Source organism: Amphiura filiformis, chromosome 2 (assembly GCF_039555335.1).
Source record: "Amphiura filiformis chromosome 2, Afil_fr2py, whole genome shotgun sequence".
Taxonomy (NCBI): Eukaryota; Metazoa; Echinodermata; class Ophiuroidea; order Amphilepidida; family Amphiuridae; genus Amphiura; species Amphiura filiformis.
This window is the reverse complement of record NC_092629.1, coordinates 57763750-57787301: the sequence shown is the minus strand read 5'-3', so window position 1 is coordinate 57787301 and position 23552 is coordinate 57763750. Positions and strand designations below refer to the sequence as shown.

General features: G+C 38.4%; 1 protein-coding gene across 3 annotated transcripts in view; it reads left to right on the top strand.

Annotated features, from left to right (window-relative positions):
- The window catches only part of LOC140146446 (UDP-glucuronosyltransferase 2A2-like), a 28043-nt gene extending 5191 nt beyond the window's left edge, over nt 1-22852 (top strand). The window contains exons 1-4 of one of the 3 annotated variants that reach the window (XM_072168301.1): nt 1997-3255; nt 19070-19289; nt 20733-20952; nt 21833-22852. In XM_072168301.1, the coding sequence (XP_072024402.1) occupies nt 2386-3255; nt 19070-19289; nt 20733-20952; nt 21833-22121 (1599 nt within the window). In that variant the 5' untranslated portion in view covers nt 1997-2385 and the 3' untranslated portion in view covers nt 22122-22852. Of the gene's footprint in view, nt 1-1996; nt 3256-17077; nt 17960-19069; nt 19290-20732; nt 20953-21832 lie in introns of those variants that run through there. The other 2 variants (XM_072168304.1, XM_072168302.1) reach the window with 2 other exon arrangements.
- Nucleotides 22853-23552: the final 700 nt, after the last annotated feature.

The window sequence follows — 23552 nt, the reverse complement described above, 5'->3', positions numbered from 1 at the left end:
GCACTTGGCGTAACTAGGGGGGAGGGGGGATGAGAGGAACGTGCCCCGAGCGCTACCACTAGGGGCGCCAAATCGGCCTCACTTGCATGCATGAGCATGATTTCAATTTGATGTCTTATCATTAAAATCCACCCCGCGTCTAAGATATTATCGGGTGGGGAGGGGTGGGGGTACTGGTAGGGCGCCAATTTTGTTTCTTGCCCCGGGCGCTACCAACCCTAGGTACGCCACTGCACGCAGACTTTAGGATGCTGACTCTCTACTTTTTGCTGTTTTTACAACCCTCATCAGTATACCAAAGTTTTCACAAATTAACACCCAAATCTGCCCTAATTTGGGCGCTTTAAGGGCACCTTTGTCCTCTCCACTGTAAACATATCCATCGCTGTACCAAAATCGCTGAAAAGGTACCCTTCAACCGTGGCACATCATCCCGTATACCTTCAACCAGGGAGACCCCTGGTGGTCATTACTTGGACGACTCGATGGTGTTGTTTGTGTACTAGTAGCAACGTAAAACGGTAGTTTTGCATTTTATACTAGTCTCATGACTTCTTACCCTCTCATCTAGGGGCTAAATTCAAACTTCGCCCGTTTGTCAATGTCATCAAAGGTCATGCATCCAGAGGCTAAATTTTAAACTGAGCCCGAACTTGGTGAAAGTAATTTTCCATATCACGGGACCATGAACAAAATCAAATCCGTCACCCGAGGTCAGAGGTAAAATGGGATCAAATATTAAAGTATGCCCGATTGGGCTCAAACGCGGTAAAAAGAATCATCGATATGACGGGGTCAAACAGCATCGTTATGGTGCCAGGCAAGGAATGTAGAAAGGAAGGAGAATTAATAGATTGCATAAGGCGCATTCATTGATGCTGATTTGATTTGCCGACAGGCTATTCATAAAATAAACCGCGTGGTACCCATGGACTGAGTAGGACCATCCCTGGTAGGACAACCTCTCACAATGGCCAGAAACCGCCTTAAGGTCTACACCAAGTTCAGATCAAGTTATGATAATATTTGGGTAGAAAATTAATTATCAATAAAGAAATAATGGAGAGTGATCAATTAATGGATACAAAATAAATAAAATGCTAAAGGAAAACCCTGGTAGAATTAACGGTTAATATGCATCAATCAATCAATCAATCAATCAATCAATCAATCAATCAATCAATCAATCAATCAATCAATCAATCAATCAATCAATCAAGTAATCAGTCAGTCAGCCCCCAGTCAGTCAATAAAGCAAATCAATTTATATTACACTTTTACACCATATTTAATAATTTTAGGTTCAATATGGCATCTGTACCATAAACTTATGGTCGCAAAAAGGTGCTGGATTCACTTCAAGAAATTTTTCCAACCCCACCCCCCCCCCTCCATGTCAAAAAAAATCTACGCCATTGCAATGTATAGAAACACCTAATAATAATAAGTCACTTAATTGTACAGCTATATCGCACGACTTCATGAAAATATTTATTGGCAACATTTTCCAATTTGTCAGCACTATAATCGAACCCCGCAGTGCGTTGTTGCCAGGGCTCTTAGTACACTACTACTAGTATGATACAATAATATAATATAATATAATATAATATAATATAATATAATATAATATAATATAATATAATATAATATAATATATAATATAATATAAATAATATAATTATAATGACATAATATATTATAATATAATATCAAATACTTAAATAATACATTACATTACATAGGGGCCTATTATCACTGATTCATTTACAAATTTCGTGTAAACTTACTATTTATACTTATTCTCAGTTTAATTTTTATTTTTATTTGCCATATCATTTGAGGCCTATGGCCATATTTTTTGTAAATTTACACCTAATTTTATGTCAAATTATCAGCAGACGACAGTCGGTACACAGGTCTTTATGCGCATGCCCACTATTAACGTGCACAGCGGTCACATGTAATAAAGAGTGTACTTCTGTAGTAACGATGACCTTGAGTCAATCTGTAAACATGATACTTGCATATCAGCGCGTGTGTCGTTTGTTCCTGGATATTATTTTCAATATTTTGTACACACTACATGCACTATGAGCATGTTGAATACAAGAGCCAAAATTATTCTTGCACATTGTGAAAAACGGGACTATATTAAAGCTGTATACTGATCTTTTGACTTTTTGCATGCACAACGCGGTGTTGTACATACAACTCGTATGAATATTGCATGCGTTAAGCTTATCGTTTTTCAATGGTGAAAATCATTGCCAATCATTGCACCGCTGAAGTAGTCGGCGTCCGAGTCGGCGAAGATAATGTGTATCGATACTGACGATTGTATTCTGCAGCGGTATATGCTTTGTCGTCTAACGTACATCCATCATGGCTCCGAAGTTGTGTCTTAGTATTATCGTCATAAGCTTATCAACTGTACTATTAACCTCAACTCATGCGGGGAATATCCTTATGGTACCTCTAGTAGGAGAAGGTAGCCATTACACAGTTATGCTTAGCATTGCCAGAGAGTTGACACATCGTCAACATAACGTGACCATGCTCGTGTCACGGCTACACGAACATAAGCTTACAACATCTACAGACTCTGCTAAGACAGATATACATTATGTTTTCTTTCGATCTGTTCTTCAAGAGGTTGCACATCAATTTTTATTTGTTGACATGCAGAAAGCAGGAAAGCATAGAGAATGGATACTTGATGTTATTCAAGGGACGGAATCTTCTCAACAGAAAGTCCAGGAGTGCAACTATTTGTTTCAAAATATTGAATTACTGAAAACACTTCAGAATTCTAATTATGATTTGATTATTGTTGATAGCTATTTTAATTGTCCTATAGTGCAATATTTAAGTCATACGCGGACGATACCATATATTGTTGTGTCTGCAGTACCTACAATCTCCACAGTACCATCGCTTGTTAACAGATTTCCACATTACCCCTCATATATGCCAGAATTAACATCGGCTTTGTCGGATCAGATGTCATTTTTTGACAGACTAACAAACGTAGCAACATCAATACTTTTCATCGTATTATTTTCCTTAATAAACTCGCCATATGAAGAAATTAGAACTCGGCATGATATTATTAGTGATACATCTGCATATTATAGTGATGCTGAATTGTTTTTGGTAAACACACATTTTGTATTGGATTACCCCAGACCGTTACTGCCAAATACTATAGCAGTTGGAGGGTTAACTACAAGACCAAATAAGACTCTTCATGAGGTAGGTTCTTCTAAAACGTCACTATAATTTAAGTATAATGAAAGACAGAGATAAAAAGATTTTATCGCGTCTGATGTCACTGTCAATTACGACCCTTGATTGGTTTACACCTGTAGGTTAATAGCGCGTAAAAGGAAGGGCGATTTATCTGGTGCCGGTCGGAGAAAAGGAATAGCAGAAAATGGCGAAAATTACGTACTTTTTAATACAAGACAAAAAGCAACTTTTCTAGGCATTGTTGACATGGTGCCTTCGCGAAAGGATGTTTTCTGCTATAAAGACCTAAACTTTTGAGCTGGTTTGTATGTTTGAAGTTGCAAAATTAACAATAAGGCTCCCGGTTATACCGCCGCGTTCAGCAAGTCATCATCACGACACTTGTAAACAAACCGTGCTCGAGTTTGATTGACAGATGACGTCAGACGCGATAAAATCTTTTTATCTCTTTCATTATAGTAGTCATTTAAAGGTCATATATATTGATCGGACAACATCATATCATTGGCAAGCTATGAGGACAATGAAAATGACTCTTTTTTTGAGAAAATAAGACGTTTAAAATTGATATTCCGCAACTGAACCAACTTAAGCGATGAGTTCCTTCGAACGAGGCAAATTTGACCTAGAAAAAATGACTGTGCCTGCTTTGCCAGAAGGGACTATAAATGTTCTCAATGCACAGAACGTATACTGTTGTTGTTCACAGAAAAAAAACTCTGAATTAAGTATTACAAATTTAATGGTTTTTAAACATATGGATAAAATCACTCAGCCGCTTCTTTTTTTTATATATTAGTAAATTGTGATATTACAATTCATTTGTTATATCAATATCATGAGAAATATTTAGGCTAAAAAAAAAAAATAATTTGTGCTTAGAATTTCAGCGTGATCAATCTGAGACTAGCATACAAACCGTGTTTTAAGTCCACGAACGCATGTATCTGATTTCCCTGTGCGATATTGCAATGCTATAGTTATTATAGTTTCAGTTGGATGAAATATTGCAACGCAAACGCATAGTAACAATACTGTGTGAGGCTTTGTTTCCGAAATGAGAACTATAGACTGCATATTGTTATGCAGCATTGTTATGCTAAATAATAGTACAACTCATTGTTGCTAATGTCAAACTTGTCAAAGTGATTGTGATTGTGTCACACCGTAATGAGAGCATGATATAGTGTCCGCTTCATTTACTTACGTCATAGCCCGCTGCCTTGAAAATTAATTTCGCTTCAAACGGGGGAAGAACACGTACGAGCCCGAATTTGCATTTTTTTATATATACCGACCGTATTGTCTATAATTTTTTCCAAAAGAGGGGCGTTTATTGGAACATCGGGTTAAATTTCCTGATGGTGCTCCTGTAGAATTAGAAAGGAGGGATTTATGACCAGTAATAGGCTTATCGGACATAAACACGTCGGACATAGCGCTATTGCCGACTAATGTGGACGCTAGGTTAGCGAGGTCTTTGACAAAGACTAATGGTAGTTAATCCGATTATTGCATCACTTAGTGAATAAATGGTAAGTCATGGTCCGTCATTTATGTGTTGGCCAGAGAGTAGATATTCGCTGTTGAAGTGATGCTATAATCGGATTAACTACCATAGCAATAGGTTCAAACAATTTTTGATTGTATGGTGCCGCACTACAAGCAAGTTGCACTCATCACCTTTGCATGTCTGCAATCATAGATCGAATACAATATCGAGTACAGGTGCAAGCGATCAGCATGATATAAAAATTACGATCCAGGTCTTTATTCCTGCTCTTTGACATCTATGGTTCAATGCAGAGAGGTACCGCGTGAACGTACTAGTGCGGTGCGATATAATAAAAATTGTTTGAACCTATTGCTATGATAGTTAATCCGATCATTAAATTACTTCGACAGCGAATTCTTGAGTGGGCAGAGGCTAATTTGCATGACAGTCAGACTCCTCCATTGTATTAGTTCATTTGTGTTTGAAGAACAATGGAGATCAATTGTATTTGTTCTTTTGTGTATGGAGATCCATTCTTGGAGCCTGTGGGACTCAGGCTAGGTCCTCAGGTAGATTCAGACGTTACATGTACTAGAAATGTATATTTTTAATTTCGCATTCATTCAATGTTAGCATTCAATTTGTATTGTCCGGCGGCCCCGCGCAATGGGCTATTCCAGAAAATAGATGCACACCCCCTATAGAGGAGTTCGGATTTCCGGACTTTTTGTTCAATCGTGACTGCTGGAAATCCAGACTTTTAACGTGTCCAAAGGCAAAAAAATCTTTTCAAAACCAGAAATCCTCAATTTGAGAGCTCATTTTGGACATTTCCGTGATTTTTCCTTCGTTTAAGGGGGTACTACACCCCTCATTAAATTTGTGTCTATTTTTGCATTTTTCTCAAAAACTAATAACACAGTGGTAAAAAAGTTATGTGTATATAGGGCAAGGACTCCAATTACTACACTGGAATTTCAGTGACCCAAGACAAGCGGTTCGTTATTTATGATAAGAAATGAGGTACCGCTAGGATGTACCTCATTTCCTATCATATATACTGAACCGCTTGTCTTGAGTCACTGAAATTTCGGTGTAGTAATTGCTTTCCTTGCCCCAATAATATACATAACTTTTGTTACCAGTGTGTTATTATTTTTTTGAGAAAAAATGCAAAAATAGTAACAAATTTACCACAGGGGTGTAGTACCCCCTTAATCGGATTTCCAAGCTTTTTCAAGTGACATTGGAAACTGGAATTCCAGTTGTTTTCAAAAAGCAGACTTGGAAATCCGGACATTTCTTTGATTGAAAATTTACTCCTCTATAGGGGGTGTGCATTTATTTTCTGGAATAGCCCAATGGAAATAGCAGGGTTCTACATGTGTACATATTAAATGGGTATAATTATTCATACCTGGGATTAATCAGTCCCGGAGTGCGGACATTTCATTATTCGCAAACCACCGGGATTAATGAACTCGTGAATAATGTGGTATATAGACGAATCCAAATACACGCATTCCTACACCTGACTAGCAGCCTTTAGTTGGGTCCCCGTCGGCTACAATGCATCCAAAATGTGAAATGATTCGGCCTTGGCGGAAATTTTAAACTGCATTCCATCACAGTACGACAGCAACTTCGTGACCTCTTTTGTTCGACAGAAAATTTATACGGGTTGGTGAACACGGGTTACGTAACACAATGTTGAAATTTTAGCCGGCAAACGCTTTTTATCAAAATAGCTCCAGAAATGGAAGACACGGGTCGTATATTGCATCATTCATGTACCCTGACCACAGATAAGACATCAAACATTTGTGTAAAGCAACAAATAACGTGTAAAAGTTGAATTAAATGGGAAAAAAGAAGCTTGAACATGTCCAAAGTAGCTCGGAAAATGAGAAAAATTGCATGTCACGAACACAAAAATGTTCATATCATCAAGCAAGAAAAAGCGCCGGAATCAAAAATGGGTGTCATGTTATAGAATAACTTAAGTTAGCTTGCCTGAAAATTTCGTGAATTTTGGTTGGGGTATATTCGTAGTCGTATATTGAACATGTTGAAATGTTTATCTTTGTGCGTGACTACTGTCACGCCATATATTGTACGGCCGATGTTTTTCCTGCAAAGAAACTTTCATTGTCAATTGTCCATTGTTGGTTATTTAACTTGAAAATAATACTCCCAACGTTCAAACAATTTTAAAAGTCAGCATAAAGGTTTGTGTTACATTATTTGGACGGTGTTAATTCATTCCAGAAATAGAATACACGAGTGAGGCACTGAGTGGGAATAACATTGCTATTATTGTCACCGAATTAATCATATCTCTGGTATGGCTTAGTGGTAAATACATGTATTTGGAAGTTCGATCTTGGTTCGAACCCCGCAAGCACCTCTCTTTGATTTTTGATTTGATTTTAACTCATATTTTTAAATCCTAGTTTTCATATTTTTATTAAAGCCATAATATACGATTTCGGGCAAATTTGAAGTTTTGTTATTCCAAAAATTATAACAATATTTATAATATTAGTAAATAACTGTCAGGAAGGTTTTCACGTTACATTTGAAGCAGAAGTAGCGAGATAAAAATGAAAGAAAACAATATCTTGACCGCTTAACTGTGGTGTTCTATGGGGGATGGTCTAGACAACGAACTTGGCTGATTCCAATTAGGCCTATATTTAGGTGTAATCCGAGGTGTAAGTTGAACATTGTGTAAAAATTACAAATATGCCAAAATATTAGGTTTGAAATTCGTGCATCTCTTGATTTGATATGTAGGCCTATGCATAAAAGCTCATAAAATATGTTGCCGATAGGTGAGGGGTCTATAGGCCAATTAAAAAATCGTGAAAATCTGTGTTGACGTATTTGATAGGCCTAGGCATATTCTTGAACTTTTAAAAATTACTTAAGTTTGACATGCTTTATTTGATTATATCATATTGAAAGCTTCTGAACTAAAATGCATTTTTTTTTAAAAGATATGAACTCGAATGTAGGATTAGGCTTAAACATGAACAAGAAATAAACCATGAAAAAAGTGGGCCTTCAAGCCGACATTCATTAGGCCTATATTAAAGACAAAGGGAGAGGAAAAAGAAAAGAAAAACGAACTGAAAAATTCCACATCATCGATAAGATAACATGGGAATCGAACTCTCAACCTTCGGCACTGCACACCTTCGCTCTGTCCACTAAGCCATCGCAACTTGTTCGGGCAAAGGGTATTCTTTTGCTATCTTATTTCTCGTTCAACGTGTTCAAGGATCTCACTCAACAACAATCTTTTCAAAACTGCTTGTACTTCAGTTAAATGAGATGATACTACCTTCTTTGACGACTACAATATTTTGTTACACAATAGAGTATTTTGCATTTATAAAATATATAACAATAGACGTTTTTAATTGCTATATTAATCAATATATAACATGTATAATAATAGACAGCGCCGGCTGGGATCCATTTCGTGAAGCATCGTGACAATTGCAACGTGCGCTTACGGGACAAGAACTCAAAGAACGCAACTTTTCAACCTACGACTAGGTTGTTCCACCGCTCATTTTCGCTGAAATTTTAATACAAGCTGTGGTTAATGTTTATCACAGCAGAAAAGCATTAGACCGGCGTTTCCTCAAAGCTGCAGATATAACCATTTTAGTGATCGTGACATGCATTTTCTCTCATTTTTTAGGCTACTTCGCGCACCAAAAGCATTCATTTTTCCACAATAATTCAACTTTTACACGTTATTCTTTGCATTATACTCATGTTTCATATCTTATCTATGGGCTCAATATGGAAATGAAGGGAGAAACGACTCGCGTATTCCATTTTTTTGATGTTTTCTAAAAAACCGTATTTGCCACCTGATTTTCAACATTGCGTTACGTAACAGCAGAGGTCACGCCGGTAAAAAATACCGGAAGTGAGCTAAGTTGCTGTCGTACTGATCACCCGTTTTACACCTTCCGCGAAAACACAGGTAGACAAAAGAAGTTTACAACACAATACAGTTCCAACAGTTGTGCAAATTGAAGCCGCCTTACACGTACACCTACAGAAGGTCGAGGAGGGTTAATAGAATAATACAATAAAGATAATTCAGCAGGTAATCCCGTCGTATCTATTCATAGATGTACAAATGGATGAACAAAAGGACTATGTATGAATTATAGATGCGACAGGATTACCTCTATTGTATATTATTATTCTATTAACCCTCCTCGTCTTTGCATCTTCTCTAGGTGTTAGGCGGCTTTTATTTGCACAATCGAGTGCTCAAAACCCCAGGTTGGTGCTAGCGGGAAACCAAAGATGGCCGACCAAATCCTGACCATGACTTGGCTCGTTGGATTCGTCTATACACGATCAATTTGATCAATATTGAGGACCCTATATGCAGGACTGAATACAAAACATTGAAGCGATCTATCTAGTTTGATTTTATTGATGGATGGACAATAACATTACTATTAATGGTAGATTTTGTATCCACTCTCGTATATAGGGTCCTTGATATTGATGAATCAAATTGATCGTGCCGCATTTGAGTGTCATACCCTTGGTGTTGAATATTTGATGACTGTCATTTGAAAACTGAGCTACATCATACATCGAGCAGAGTCAGTGACCATGTACATGATGTACACTAAACTCCATGTTCTGTTAGCTCCCATCCTGATGATTGGGATATATTCCATCTCCGCGAGTAATGTTCTCATCGTTCCGCTATGAGCAGTGGTAGCCACTATACCATCATGATGGCAATTGCGGAACAACTTGTGAATCGTGGACATAACGTTACAGTGCTGGTCGAAAGTGATAAACTTACTGCTTCTAATGATAGGTACTATTATGAATACCTCACACCGGTGTTGTCGAATGAAAATAAGCATGCTCTTATACATACTATAACCAAGGCAGGAATTAAAGGCCATAGATTATCAGCACTCATCGCAATAATGTCAGGAGAGCGTAAGAAACGTACTGAAGGATGTCACAAAATGTTATCTGATACGCAGCTCTTGCAGAGGTTACGTAATGCTAATTTCGATTTATCAATCATTGATACTTTCAACAAATGCCCAATTGTTCAATATCTTCACAAATTCATGGGAATTCCATTTGTAGCTGTCTCAGCTGTACAGATTCAACATGCTTTATCATGTCTAGATAATCGATTGCCAGTCTACCCGTCTTATATGCCTGCACCTCTATCTCTTGGTTTGGATCACGTGATGTCATTCCGAGAAAGATGCGTTAATGTTCTGAGTACAGTCATAACAAATGCTATAATATTTCTAGTTTTCATCGTAGACCCGGATGTAACATCAATGAGGAGTGTTTTTAATCTATCAGATACTACTCCATTTTATAGTGATGCCGAATTGCACTTAGTGAACACACATTTTGTGTTAGATTTTGCCGACCTCTTATGCCTAATGTTATCGCGGTAGGAGGATTGACTACAAAACAAAGCAAGCCTTTGGAAAATGTAAGTCAGCAATAATTTTTCTATAATATACTATACAGTGTGGTCCAAAAAGAACTTTACCCAATTTGTGTTTAGGTATAGGGAGGTTTCTAGCCCTGGAGGCACAACAACGATATTGGAGCACGTGAAAATGAAATATCACCTACAGAGTGCTAATATTCCTTACAAAGCATGGGTTTGAATAACGCGCCAAAGATTCACAGAGGATGATAATAGTTTATTTGTCCTCCACCGCACTTGACTGACTCTCAATACAGGTCATTTTATCAACCTTTTTAACCTTTCGTGCAAGCGCCCTGTCAGGGATCAATAGTCGGGATGGGCATCTGAAATGAGGTAACGAAACCGGAAGATGTAGCCTCGGTCTAGACAATAGGCGGATTAGCGCCCATTTTGTTTCCTACATGATGTTATTCACGTGTTGTTATACTTTAGTACACAAATATATAAGTTAACAGGTTTATATTTTTATATTGTATTTTAAGTATACAATATATTCTGTACTCGATCAAATGACGGTGATTGTTCAGGTATTATATGCTTGATAGAATTAAACTGTCTGACCAGCTAGTATTCTCCTCCTGCCTCAGTGTGATTCCAGTCACTCCGCATACCGCGTTGCGAAGGTGGAGGAGACTAAAGCTGTATTGACGAACACGCATGCGTTAAAAATGATGTAGCCTAGGTCGAACAATAGCGTGACGTAGTTCCCGACATTGCCCCTATGAACAGGCACCCTCCTGGCCCTATTAACCCACTGTGGTAACTTGACCTTTAAACTATACTGCGCCAATAAAGTATCCTTACACTTGGATAAATAATCACAATTTCCAAACTGGACAATATTGAATCCAATGTGACTTCAAGAAGCAAAGTTACAAGCATTTGATTAGACGAAGGTCCAGTTTTAAAAGTGACAAACTGGCCTATTCAAAACTTCACTGACTAGACATCTGATTGAGTGGTGAATGGCTAATTTATGCGTTTGGCCTTAATTTAAAACAAAAGGAACAAAAGAAAACTGAACTGACAAATAAAATGAAAGTTAAGTTATGAAAAGTACAGAGAAGTAAAAACTGAAATAAAAACTGCTTTAAATAAGCTTCATTGAAGAAACTGTGTTGTCTCTTTGTTGCGGCTTGTTGGAATCTTTTTGCGCCTTGTATAGGCCAGTTTGTCTATTCAATTGCTTGTAACTTTACTTCTTGAGGTCACTTTGGATTCAATGTGGTGTCATAATGTGCAGGATTAGATAGTGCAACTATTAAAAAAACAAATTTACCCCAATATTGTTTAGTTTTGAATTAGTGATTATTTTGGGCCAAGGGTAAGGATACTTTATTGGCGCAGTATATTTACCTATTTATTAATATTTTGATAAGAGTGGAATAAGGAATGAATATTAGGCCCTCGTGTGGAATGGGACCACTAGTGGATTGACTAGATTGGGTTGGGTTGGGGTCAAGTATGTATTGATTTGATTAAATCACTTGACTCGAACACATGACTCATTGGAAGAATATATTATTACATTACACTGTCTCGAGGTGTTTTAATTTTGAGAAAATAGCTTTTCAGTTTTTTTTTTTTTTTGGAAAACTAATCAATTTATTTTTGGCTAAAAAAAGATAAACGGTTCAAAACAGACCATTACCAGTACGACAGCAACTTAGCTCACTTCCGGTAATTTTTATCGGCGTGACCTCTGGTGTTACGTAACGTAATGTTGAAAATCAGGTGGCAAATACAGTTTTTCAGAAAACATAAAAAAAATGGAATACACGAGTCGTTTCTCCCTTCATTTCCATATTGAGCCTATAGATAAGATATGAAACATGATTATAAGGCAAACAGTAACGTGTAAAAGTCCAATTATTGTGGAATGTTTATTGTGCGCGAAGTAGACTAAAAAATGAGAAAAAATGCATGTCACGATCACCAAAATGGTTATATCTGCAACTATGAGCCAACGCCGGTTGTATGCTTTTCTGTAATGATAGATATTAGCTAACTTGAGCTTGTATTAAATTTTCAGCGAAAATGGTTGGTGGAATAATCGAGTCGTAGGTTAGAAAGTTGCTTTCAAAACGGCTTCCCCTCGCAAACATGCGTGACCATTAGTGACCAGTGTCAGCAGGAAAATTAACAGCCGGCCTTGTCCATATAATCGATTAATAATTGTCAGGATCGTCCAGTTGACTACAGTGACATTTATTTATTCATACAAAATACTGTCCTGTCTTACATAATATCGAAGTTAATATAAAACGTAATTTCAAGCCATTTGACTGAACATACAAACAGTTATAAAAGATTATTGTTGAACGAGACACTGAATTAGAAATAACATTGCAAAAGGTACGAGCATAAGTAAGCAGGTTGTGATGGTCTAGTGGCTAAGGCCGTGCCTGAAGTGCTGGAGGTTCGAACCCTACCATAGCGGGTTTTTTTTTGTTGAAAATATTTATGATATTAGTAAACAACTTTCAGGAAGGGTTTCTGATCATTTGAAGCAGAAATAATGAGGTATAAAAATGAAAGAAAGCATTTTTTAAAAATCTTGACCGCTATATGGTGATAATTAAAGTTACTCTAGACAACGAAACGCTGATTCCAATTATGTGTATGTCTGGGTAGGGTGTAAGAACAGTGTAAAAATTACAAATAATATTATGCCAAAATATCAGGTTTGAAATTCGTAAATTATGGCTGACGCTATCTTATTTTTTAATATGTAGGCCTACGCATAAAGAAAAACATTGCAAACGTGTTGCATAGAAATATTTTCAATTGATCATAATACTGACGGGCCTACACACATACACCATAGGCCTAACAGAACAAGAGAGAAAAAAAATCGAAATGCTGTAGGATTCGAACCTTCAACCTCTCGCACTTCAAACCACGGCGTCAACCACTAGACCATCACAACCTGCTGTACCATAAACTAATATTTTTAAAACTGCTTTTAAGTTCAGTCAAATGAGGTGATATTACTTTTTATATTGACTTCAATATTTTGTAAGTCAATGCAGTATTTTGCTTGAATAAATAAATATCACTGGAGTCAACTGGACGATTCTGACGATTATTATTCGATATAATGACAAGGCCGGCTGCTATTTTGCTAGTGACACTTGTCACTAACGGGACACGCACGGTTGAGACACGGGCCGTTTTGAGAGTAACTTTCCAACCTACGACTCGATTATTCCACCAATCATTTTCGCTGAAAATTTAATACAAGCTCCAGTTAGTTAATATCTATCATTACAGAAAAGCATACGACCGGCGTTTGCTCATAGTTGTACATATAACCATTTTGGTGATCGTGACATGCATTTTTTTCTCATTTTCCCGGCCACTTTGGACATGTTCAAGCTTCTTTATTTTCAATATTATTCAACTTTTACTCGTTTTTTGTTCTTTGCACAAATGTTTGGTATCTTATCCGTGATCATGGTAAGCAATTTAAGCAAAAAACGACCCGTGTCTCCCATTTCTGGAACTATTTCGCTAAAACATGTTTGCCGGCCAAATTTTCAACATTTAGTTACGTAACCCGTGTTCACCAACCCGTAAAAAATTTCTATTGAACAAAAGAGGTCACGAAGTTGCTGTCGTACTGTTACCTGAAATAATCGGTGTCTTGTTGAGGTATGGTTTGCATGTTAGTCTCTCGGGGCCTTCCGCGTGTCTAACATGCTTACCACACCTCAACATGCTCAACAATACCCCAATTATTTCTGCTCGTGACCTGTTTCTCACTTGTATCTTATACATAATGGTGTCTGATTTGGTTTAAATCATTATTGTGCGATTTCAATAAAGAATAGATTCTTATTTGTTTATCGCAAAATGTTAGTTTTCACTATTCAAGCTTATTCACATTATGTCCTCTTTTAATGTCGACCAACAAATGAGGTACAACAAAGCAAACTAAAGGCAATAGTTTATCAGCAATCATTGTTTTTATGGGCGAGAAAAAGAAACGCGTTGAAGGATGTCACAACGTTTTATCTGATAAGCAGCTCTTGCAGAGGTCTTCAATCTTCAAAGGTGCTATCACTATGCAGCAACAGCTATACTGGGACTGCATTACGTAACCTCTGCAAGAGCTGCTTATTGTTCAATATCTTCGCAAATTCATGGGAATTCCATTTGTAGCCGTCTCAGCTGTACAGATTCAACATGCTTTGTCATGTCTAGATAATCGATTGCCGGTCTACCCAAAGAGCTTTTAATAGAAATAGAGTCGCAATAGATTATATAATCCTTTGTTCGTTTGATCTTGATGCCGATTAGAAGTTGCGACAGGCTATTCATAAAAGTGGTACCATTGTTTCGAACAAAGGGGTTCCGCCATTAAATTGGTCACTGATCCGGCATCATATTAACGCTCTACACAACAGTCGAGTATCAATAAGTCACCACAATACAGTCACGTGTAAGGGCAGTCATGTGTAAAGTGGTACCATTGTTCCCACGTATCCCAAATGTGTGCTGGTGTGGGTCTGAAGTCTATAAAGGAGGCCTCGAGGCTTTAGCTGTCGATGCAATCATCTTTACCACCCACCTGAAATTAGGCGCTTCATTTAAATAAATTGAATGCTCTTGCTGATCGATTACACATTAGAATGTATGAAGGCTGCCATTTCCACATATCTATATTACACTATAATAGTAATCGCTATAATACGTATACATGTAAATATAAGTATAGGCCTACAAAGGTTGTTTTTTTTAGAAATTTCCATTCAATTTTATTTTAAGAAGGCGATTGGTATAGAAATAGTGGCGTACCCAAAGAGGGGAGGGGGGTTGGGAAGGGGCAGATTCACCCATGTGAGAAGTCTTGGGAGGGGAGGAGGGAGGAGGGGATATGGAGAATGAGAGAGAACTGGAGGAAGGGAGAAATGAAAAGATATAATAAAGACAAGTAGAAAATAGAAATATAAGGAAAATGATGGGAATGAGAGAGGGGGTGGGTGAGAGGGGACAAGGAGAGCAAGGGAGTGATAAAGTGTAGGCATAGGAAAGAATAAGTACAGAGAAGGGAAAGGAAAGGAATGATGAATACATTTAATAATAATTATTAGGCCTATATAATAACTAAACACACAACAGCACTGGGCAGCCATTCGATGATGTCAATGCCTTCAGTCGTTACGTAATTAAAACGCCCAGTCAGGTGTATTTCACACCTGCCAAACACAAGTCACCCATTCTGATTAATTAGTTGTTATTTCATTAGTAACAAGCATCGAAGCAGCATCGACGGTCGATCCAAAGATCGAACAAATTTGTGTCTGTTGCCTAATAAAGCTTAACCAACCTCCGATTTTGACCACCATCATGTCTTCATGATCATGTGATGGATGTCAGGGTTGGTGTCACGTCACATTCATTGGAATGAAAACAACTTGTTGCATATCGTATTTCTTGAGGTCGGGGCCGAAGGTGGTGATTTGTTTGGTGTTTTTTTTTTTTAAATCATGCATTAGAATGTAAAGAAATATTTTGTTGATATGTGTTGAATTTATGAACAACTGGGAAATCGGCTCACAATTCAAATTTCAATTTGCAACTCGCAAATGCCATCTCGCAACTCGGAAAACAACTCACAACTTCCATTGACAACTTGCAACTCGTAGAGTTTCAACCCGTAACTCGAACTCGCAAATCGCATCTCGCAACTCGCACATTATCCACACCCTATCTGTGACTGTGCACACATGACTACAGTCGAGACTCGGGGTCGAGACGGCATATATAGGGCTACATGTAGGATTACAACGATGAATGAGCAGGGATGTGTTAGCATGGTTACTAATTCATTCGGGGGAGTATAATGACCAGCACGATCAGCTATGACCCAGTCCAGACTGGTTTTCTGGCTTTATCAAGAGTCCTTACGGAATTTTTGGCATGATTTATTAAGTGCTCGGAAAGTGATGTTTGCAATTCGATATGGCTGATATGCTCTCAGGTCCCACAATAAATACGTGAAAACGTCGCTATCCAAGCCCTTAAAGGCCGCTATAAATATCTGGAAAACACATTAAGTTGGGAGCTGTACAAAGTTTGGTGGTATAGAGGTGAACATTGACTTGATTATATTTTAAGCCTGCTTAATTGGGCTGTCCTTGAAAGTTTGCCTGGTCAATTGCAGTGGCGTACCGTGGCCGCCCCTTCCCCGGGGGGCTGAAGAAAAGCCAATTTTGCCGCCCCCTTCCTCAACAGCCCGAAAAGGTTGCCCCAATTTTTTTTTACGGTCGTTTGAAAAGTGAAGAGCAAAAAAAAAAAAAAAAAGGATTTATAGGCGCTACTGCCCCAAAAGCAACACATTTGATGTGTAGTACAATTTTTCACTTTTTCCGCCCTTTTTTTCTTTACTAATTTTTTTGCCGCCCTTCTTCTTCCGCCGCCCCTCTTTTTGGCCGCCCCTTCTTCTTCCCGCCGCCCCTTCAATTTTGCCGCCCCCTGCTTTGACCCCGGGGGGCTGGCGCCCCCAAAGCCCCCCCAAAAAAAAATACGCACATGAACTGGATCCCCCTTTAAAGAAACCTCAAATAGTAACAGCCCCTTATATGGAACCGTTTTGTTATGCAGGATTATAAGCTCTTCGATGCACTTTCCGTTAGCTGGTTATGGAAAATAAACTTTCCGTTTGCCAATAGCGCTCCTTCGTGATTGGCTTCTTCAGAAGCGTTGTGAAGTAACCAGTCAACGTCAAGAAGCACCGTGTGACGAAAATGTTATAATGTAGAATGTGTTGGCCATTTGCAGACTGAGCTACATGTACATGTATTATCCGTGTAGCAGCAGTTACTATGTACATGATGTACACTAAACTGCATGTTCTGTTAGCTCCCATCCTGATGATTGGGATATATTCCATCTCCGCAAGTAATGTTCTCATCGTTCCCGCTATGAGCAGTGGTAGCCACTACACCATCATGATGGCAATTGCGGAACAACTTGTGAATCGTGGACATAACGTTACAGTGCTGGTCGAAAGTGATAAACTTACTGCTTCTAATGATAGGTACTATTATGAATACCTCACACCGGTGTTGTCGAATGAAAATAAGCATGCTCTTATACATACTATAACCAAGGCAGGAATTAAAGGCCATAGATTATCAGCACTCATCGCAATAATGTCAGGAGAGCGTAAGAAACGTACTGAAGGATGTCACAAAATGTTATCTGATAAGCAGCTCTTGCAGAGGTTACGTAATGCTAATTTCGATTTATCAATCGTTGATACTTTCAACAAATGCCCAATTGTTCAATATCTTCGCAAGTTCATGGGGATCCAATATGTAACAGTCTCAAATATACACAATCTACCTGCTTTGTCATGTCTAGATAATCGATTGCCGGTCTACCCGTCTTATATGCCTGCACCTCTATCTCTTGGTTTGGGTCACGTGATGTCATTCCGAGAAAGATGCGTTAATGTTCTAAGTACAATCATAACAAATGCAATACTATTTCTAGTTTTCAACGTAGACCCGGATGTAACATCGATTAGGAGTGTTTATAATCTATCAGATACTACTCCATTTTATAGTGATGCCGAATTGCACTTAGTGAACACACATTTTGTGTTAGATTTTGCCCGACCTCTTATGCCCAATGTTATCGCGGTAGGAGGATTGACTACAAAACAAAGCAAGCCTTTGGAAAATGTAAGTCAGCAATTATTATGCGTAGTTGTATTTCTCATGCAAGAAAACATATAATTAGACACCAAAATCGGACGTTGTTAACTATGGTCAGAATTCGAAAAGGTCGTTGACCTATGAACATTTTTCTTCATAGCGCCCTCTTGAAAGGTCTGACGCATAACAAACTATACATTTTTGGAATCCTAATGACCATACGAGTAATTTAATATATTACTTGACATAATTGGAGTATTCTGAAAATTTGACCCCATGTGACCTTGATTGACCCCTCCCCGGAATGCCCGGAAGTTTCAGGAGGTGAGCCAAGCTAAATTTATTCAGAATCAATCAAAGATCCCAAAATGACTCTCAAACTTTTGTTCTATGATTTGGTTACGGATTCTACAGGCTGGTCCTGTACTATTGCATTGTGTAGTGATGTAATTGTTGTTCAATGAGTGAATGATTTATTTCCAAAATTTTGTTGAACAAGGATTAATTGGCGCTGAACTTCAACTTGATTATATCCAAATTAGTAGTAAAATGTGTGCAAATTTTCCTGTGCTCCGCGCGCAATTGTTACAGGAATGGGGAAAGGGGGCAATATGTATGCTTGCTCCAGGGCACGATAACCCAGCAAGCTACGCCACTGATGTGGAAATTATATAAAATAGCAAGGAGAGAATGATATAATGACATTATAGTCTAAATGTTCATGGGTGGCTTCAAACTCGACCGCCGGTTGAACCGCGTAGAACAATAGAAACCGGTCGGAACCGGGTCGAACCGATGATCGAGATTTGAAGCCGCCCTCACTTCTTGATTCTTAGGAGTGACTTTCTTTTCCTTGATCTTTATCTTCAAATCTGTTCTTCTCTTTTCTTTCCACGTAGACCAGCATGCTTTAATATATATGCTTTTAGCCTAGCTTGAGCATTTTGTTTGAATGGTCCAATCAGGATCAGAGTGTGTCTCCATACGGAGCGACCGTTTAAATAAACGCTTTACCATCTTCTGCAGGACTCTTTCAACCTCACAACTTTTGTAATCGTGATGGTACCTTTTTACTTGGTAAAAAAACCTTTTGATATCACTAATGGAGATATTTTTTCTACTTTTTTAACCATACAGGAGTGGATAGACTTTCTTGAGAGCGCTGGTGAAGATGGCGTAGTATTGTTCTCAATGGGCTCTTATGCAACTGGTATTGATGAAGATGTGGCAGGTCTCTTTGCTGGAGCTTTTGCTCAATTACCTCAAAAGGTTATCTGGAAGTTGAACGGCAAACCATCGGCCACTTTGACTCCTAATGTCAAGGTTGTAGATTGGATACCACAGAATGATCTGCTAGGTAAGCTTACAAGCCGAACAAAGTGAGCCAGCCATAAGGCTGCTCTAAGCATTATTAAAACTTGTGGAATAACTCAAAGGAAAGGTAGGAGATAGAAAATAAAAGATAGGTTTTTGTCTTTTGCCTATCCAATATCGTGTTATAATGGATGGGCTGGCCAATATTTTGAGTATCCACTACGATAAAAATACTGGCCAGCCCATCCATTATGACACGATTTTGGATAGAGACAAAATCCTATCGTTTATTCTCATTCTTATTCAGTTTAGTACAATTTTTACAAGTAAAACTGCTTTTTCTCCAGAAAAAATAAAGTTACTCCCGTTGTTTTAAATGAACGAAACCGTCACGAACATCTAAGCCGCCGAACAGCGTTCTTAGTTCACACACGTGTATGACGCGAAGGCATTATCGCGCGATCGTTGAGGATCTACAAGCGTGCCACCGTTGCGTGTCTGCACGAGCGCTGTCTTATATGACTATCCACCATTGTGTCATAATGTATAGGTGAAAATCCAATCAAATTGTGTGTTATGTATTCTTGACAAGACGCACCAGATGAATTAGAATATCGGATTTGGAGTCCCACAAAAGAGAAGGAATAATGTACAGGAAAGGAATAGCTAACACAAGATGAGACCAGAATTACGATTGTGAAATTTATTGTTATTTTACATGCACAGAACACAAGGAGCAAAATAATGATTATAATGTCTGTATAATTTACTGAACCCAGAGTTACATCGCGGCATTATTGAATTTGTGTGCTTTGCATGGTGAGGAGTAAAATTCGTCGTCATACACGGGCCTAAACAAAATATATCAGTAAATGAAAATAAAAAGCGTCCACACGGTAGAGAGTCAACAAGAGGGGCTCCAGTTCTCTAAACTTGGGCATGACATTTCACCATGACGTGATGATGAATTGATGCACAGATGAACACATATACGGCGTACACTCATTTCACGTCTATGGCTTGCAGCACTATAAATAATCGAATCAGAAATCATATTTAATTATGCAAAGACGAATTATAGAACATTAATATTTCCACTTTCCGTTTTTGTGAATTTTGTCATATTCTTCTATTCATTTTGTAGGCCGCAACAGTAACACTGAGCATGCTGAATGCCCGGGCTGAATATTATTGGCATTGTTTATTGAATCCAATAATCGCATTATGTTTGATATACACTACATATAAGATTGTCCACATCAAAACGAGAGTCACATAGAGTGGTTAGTACCTAGGGTGTAATTGTGTCCACACTGGAAACAAGAAAACCAGGCGGTTGTTGTTAACCATTTGTATGACTTGCTCTCTCACATCCCTGCTTAAACCATACTGCCCTCTGTTCACAGGTCATCCTCAGATCAAAGCCTGATCACCTCATGTTGGATGAATGGTGTCTAATCATATTGCCCATCGTCTCTGTTCACAGGTCATCCTCAGATCAAAGCCTTTGTTTATCACTGTGGTGTGAATGGTGTATGGGAAGCTGTATATCACGGAGTACCTATGGTAGCTGTGCCATTATTTGGTGACCAATATGACAATGCACAGAGATTGGTGTCACGTGGTATGGCAGTGAAAGTCGACATCTCTACGTTGACAAGCGACGAGTTGGCTCAAGCTATACGTACAGTCATTAAGGATCCAAGGTAGGATAATATTAATGTGTATGGCATATATCTGCGGGGTTAAGAACGATGAATAAATGACCTATATCTGTAAATTGTCCTCATTCTAAACACACCAATTTGAACAAGAACAGGAGGGTGAGAGTTCATTTTTTTATAAGGGCAATGTCAGGAATCTTAGGGTCACAGCATGTCAGAACACGAGGTACCACTAACGGTCACTTGTGGATGTAAACAGCCACGTATGTGACATGTACCATAGTCTGTCTATTAGGAAGATGATTAATATCCTGCATATTTAATGCCTCATCAGTTTCTTGGTATAACTGATAGAATAGTTCTTATACTATGTTTTACTGTATTAATAGTATTTATTCATAAGTTGTGACCAAATGTTGATTAAATGTCTTCCATGGTCTATGGCAAGACGGATGTGCCTACTAAGCATGCCGGGAAATAAATTCAGATCATAGCATGAGGTACCACTTGTGTGCATCGTGACCTCTTTCAGTGCAATTCCGTAGATCCGAAGTTCCCTGACAAGAAGCCATTTGATCATAAAATTCCATGTCTGATAGACATTGGAAATACTTTCCGGTGCAAGTGTAAAATATTAAAACACGGTGATTCCTTTTATATTCTATCTTCATTTGGTCTTTATCAGATCGCATTTATATTTGTCTACTCATTAGTATATCGATATAAGTTCCAAAATGCAGAAAACTAAACTTTGATGGATGATTTCTGGCTCAACAAATCACTAATAATCACTTTAAACACAAAGTTATGAATGTAAATGGTAATATTGCATTAATAAGCAATTAAAAGTAATTGCCATTATAATCATCTTGTATGATAAAGTACAATAAACACTCTTTTGTTGTTTGTTCCTTTCTTTCAGTTACAAGAACAATGCAACCCGTATATCGGCCATATTCCGAGATTCACCCCGAACACCACCAGAAGTAGCCGTTGATTGGATAGAATATGTTATACGTCACGGTGGCGCCAAACATTTACGATCTGCTGCTTTAGATTTGAACATATTCCAGTACTTACTACTAGACGTCATCGCAGTCTTGCTATTAGCTTTCATTACATTGATGATTATCTTGTACTGCAGTTGTAGACTATGTTTTAGAGGTTGTAGAAGACTATGTGGCGGGTCAAACAAAGTAAAAAGTGAATAGGTTAGTGCAAGTCTCGAGGTAATGTTGCAAGTAACGACGATTTGCATCATAATTATAGATTTTCTCGATGACTTTTTTAAATATAAAAAAGTGCCTTAACGAGGTTACGATTCTTACCAACACTGAACTTCAACGCGCACGCCAATTCACCTGTTCGGCACATCCCATAAGCCTTTGCGTTTGGACCCCTGATGTCGTCACCTGACGTCACACCGGTGTGCACATCGTTAGCGAACAATTTTACTGCGAATTGCAACGCCATGATGTGCGCATCGGCGTGACGATGCAAAGGCTTATGGGATTTACCGAAAATGTGAGTTGAAACCAGTCATGGTCAGAGCCAAAGATAAAAATAATAGTTTTCGCCTGACGTATGTATTGTTAAATGGACACATTTTGTGCATTTTCAACATTGTCTCCACGCTCATTTCGTACGTGCAAAACTGGGCGATCTCGCTTCGATACAGAAGAGCAATGACGTGATGGTTATTTGTGCTCATTTGTCGTCAGGCTTCATTGAATTATTGGGACGTCATTGCTCTAGACGATTTTGGCGCGGGAATTTTGAATATCGCGGGTTGAGAGGTGGCTGGTTTTATTCGTTTTTATGGTTGGGGTGAGTTTGTGTTAAATAAAACCATGTGATTCGTGCTTGATAATTTTTCTAACATACAAGACATAATGTTGTGATTGTCGTACACTTCCTTTAACAAAGGTTATCCAAATGACAAGTTCAAAAACTGCATTTATCTGCGTGTTAAGCCTGTGCATAATTCCCATGGCGTGTGGGAGTAACATATCCATGTATCCTTTCTTTGGTGAAGGCAGATATAGACGAATCCAATTTAACGTATTCCTATACCTCAATGGCAGCCATAGATGGGTCCCCCTTAGTTCTTAGGTCTATCCCACCTAACATGTGAATTGATATTGCCTTGGCAGGGATATTAAACCGCATTCCATCGCACGTGTTACACGTAGACAAAAGAATGATGAAAGGTTACAACACAAGTTAAGAATGGAAAGTCCCACTCGATTTGATGAATATGAGCACACCGCTAGGTTACGCTCCACTACTTTAAGGTTATACAATGGATTTTTAAGGCTTGATTCCAGAGGGGCGTAAGTTAATAATAGAAACAGCCATGCAGAAAAAAATGAACTCAGCGTACTTGGTGTATCATTCTACATGCACAATGACCACGAACCTATGAAACCGTGGCACGTGAGTCATCCTATGTTGCAGGGATAGGGAGGGGGCAACCATGATAGGGGCTGCCGGGGTGGGGGCAGCCGGTTTTCTGCAATTTTCCTATGGTTAGAGAATAAATGATAGGATTTTGTCTTTTGCCTATCCAATATCGTGTCATAATGGATGGGCTCGCCAATATTTTTTATCGTAGTGGATACCGGCTGCGCCGGCATCCACTA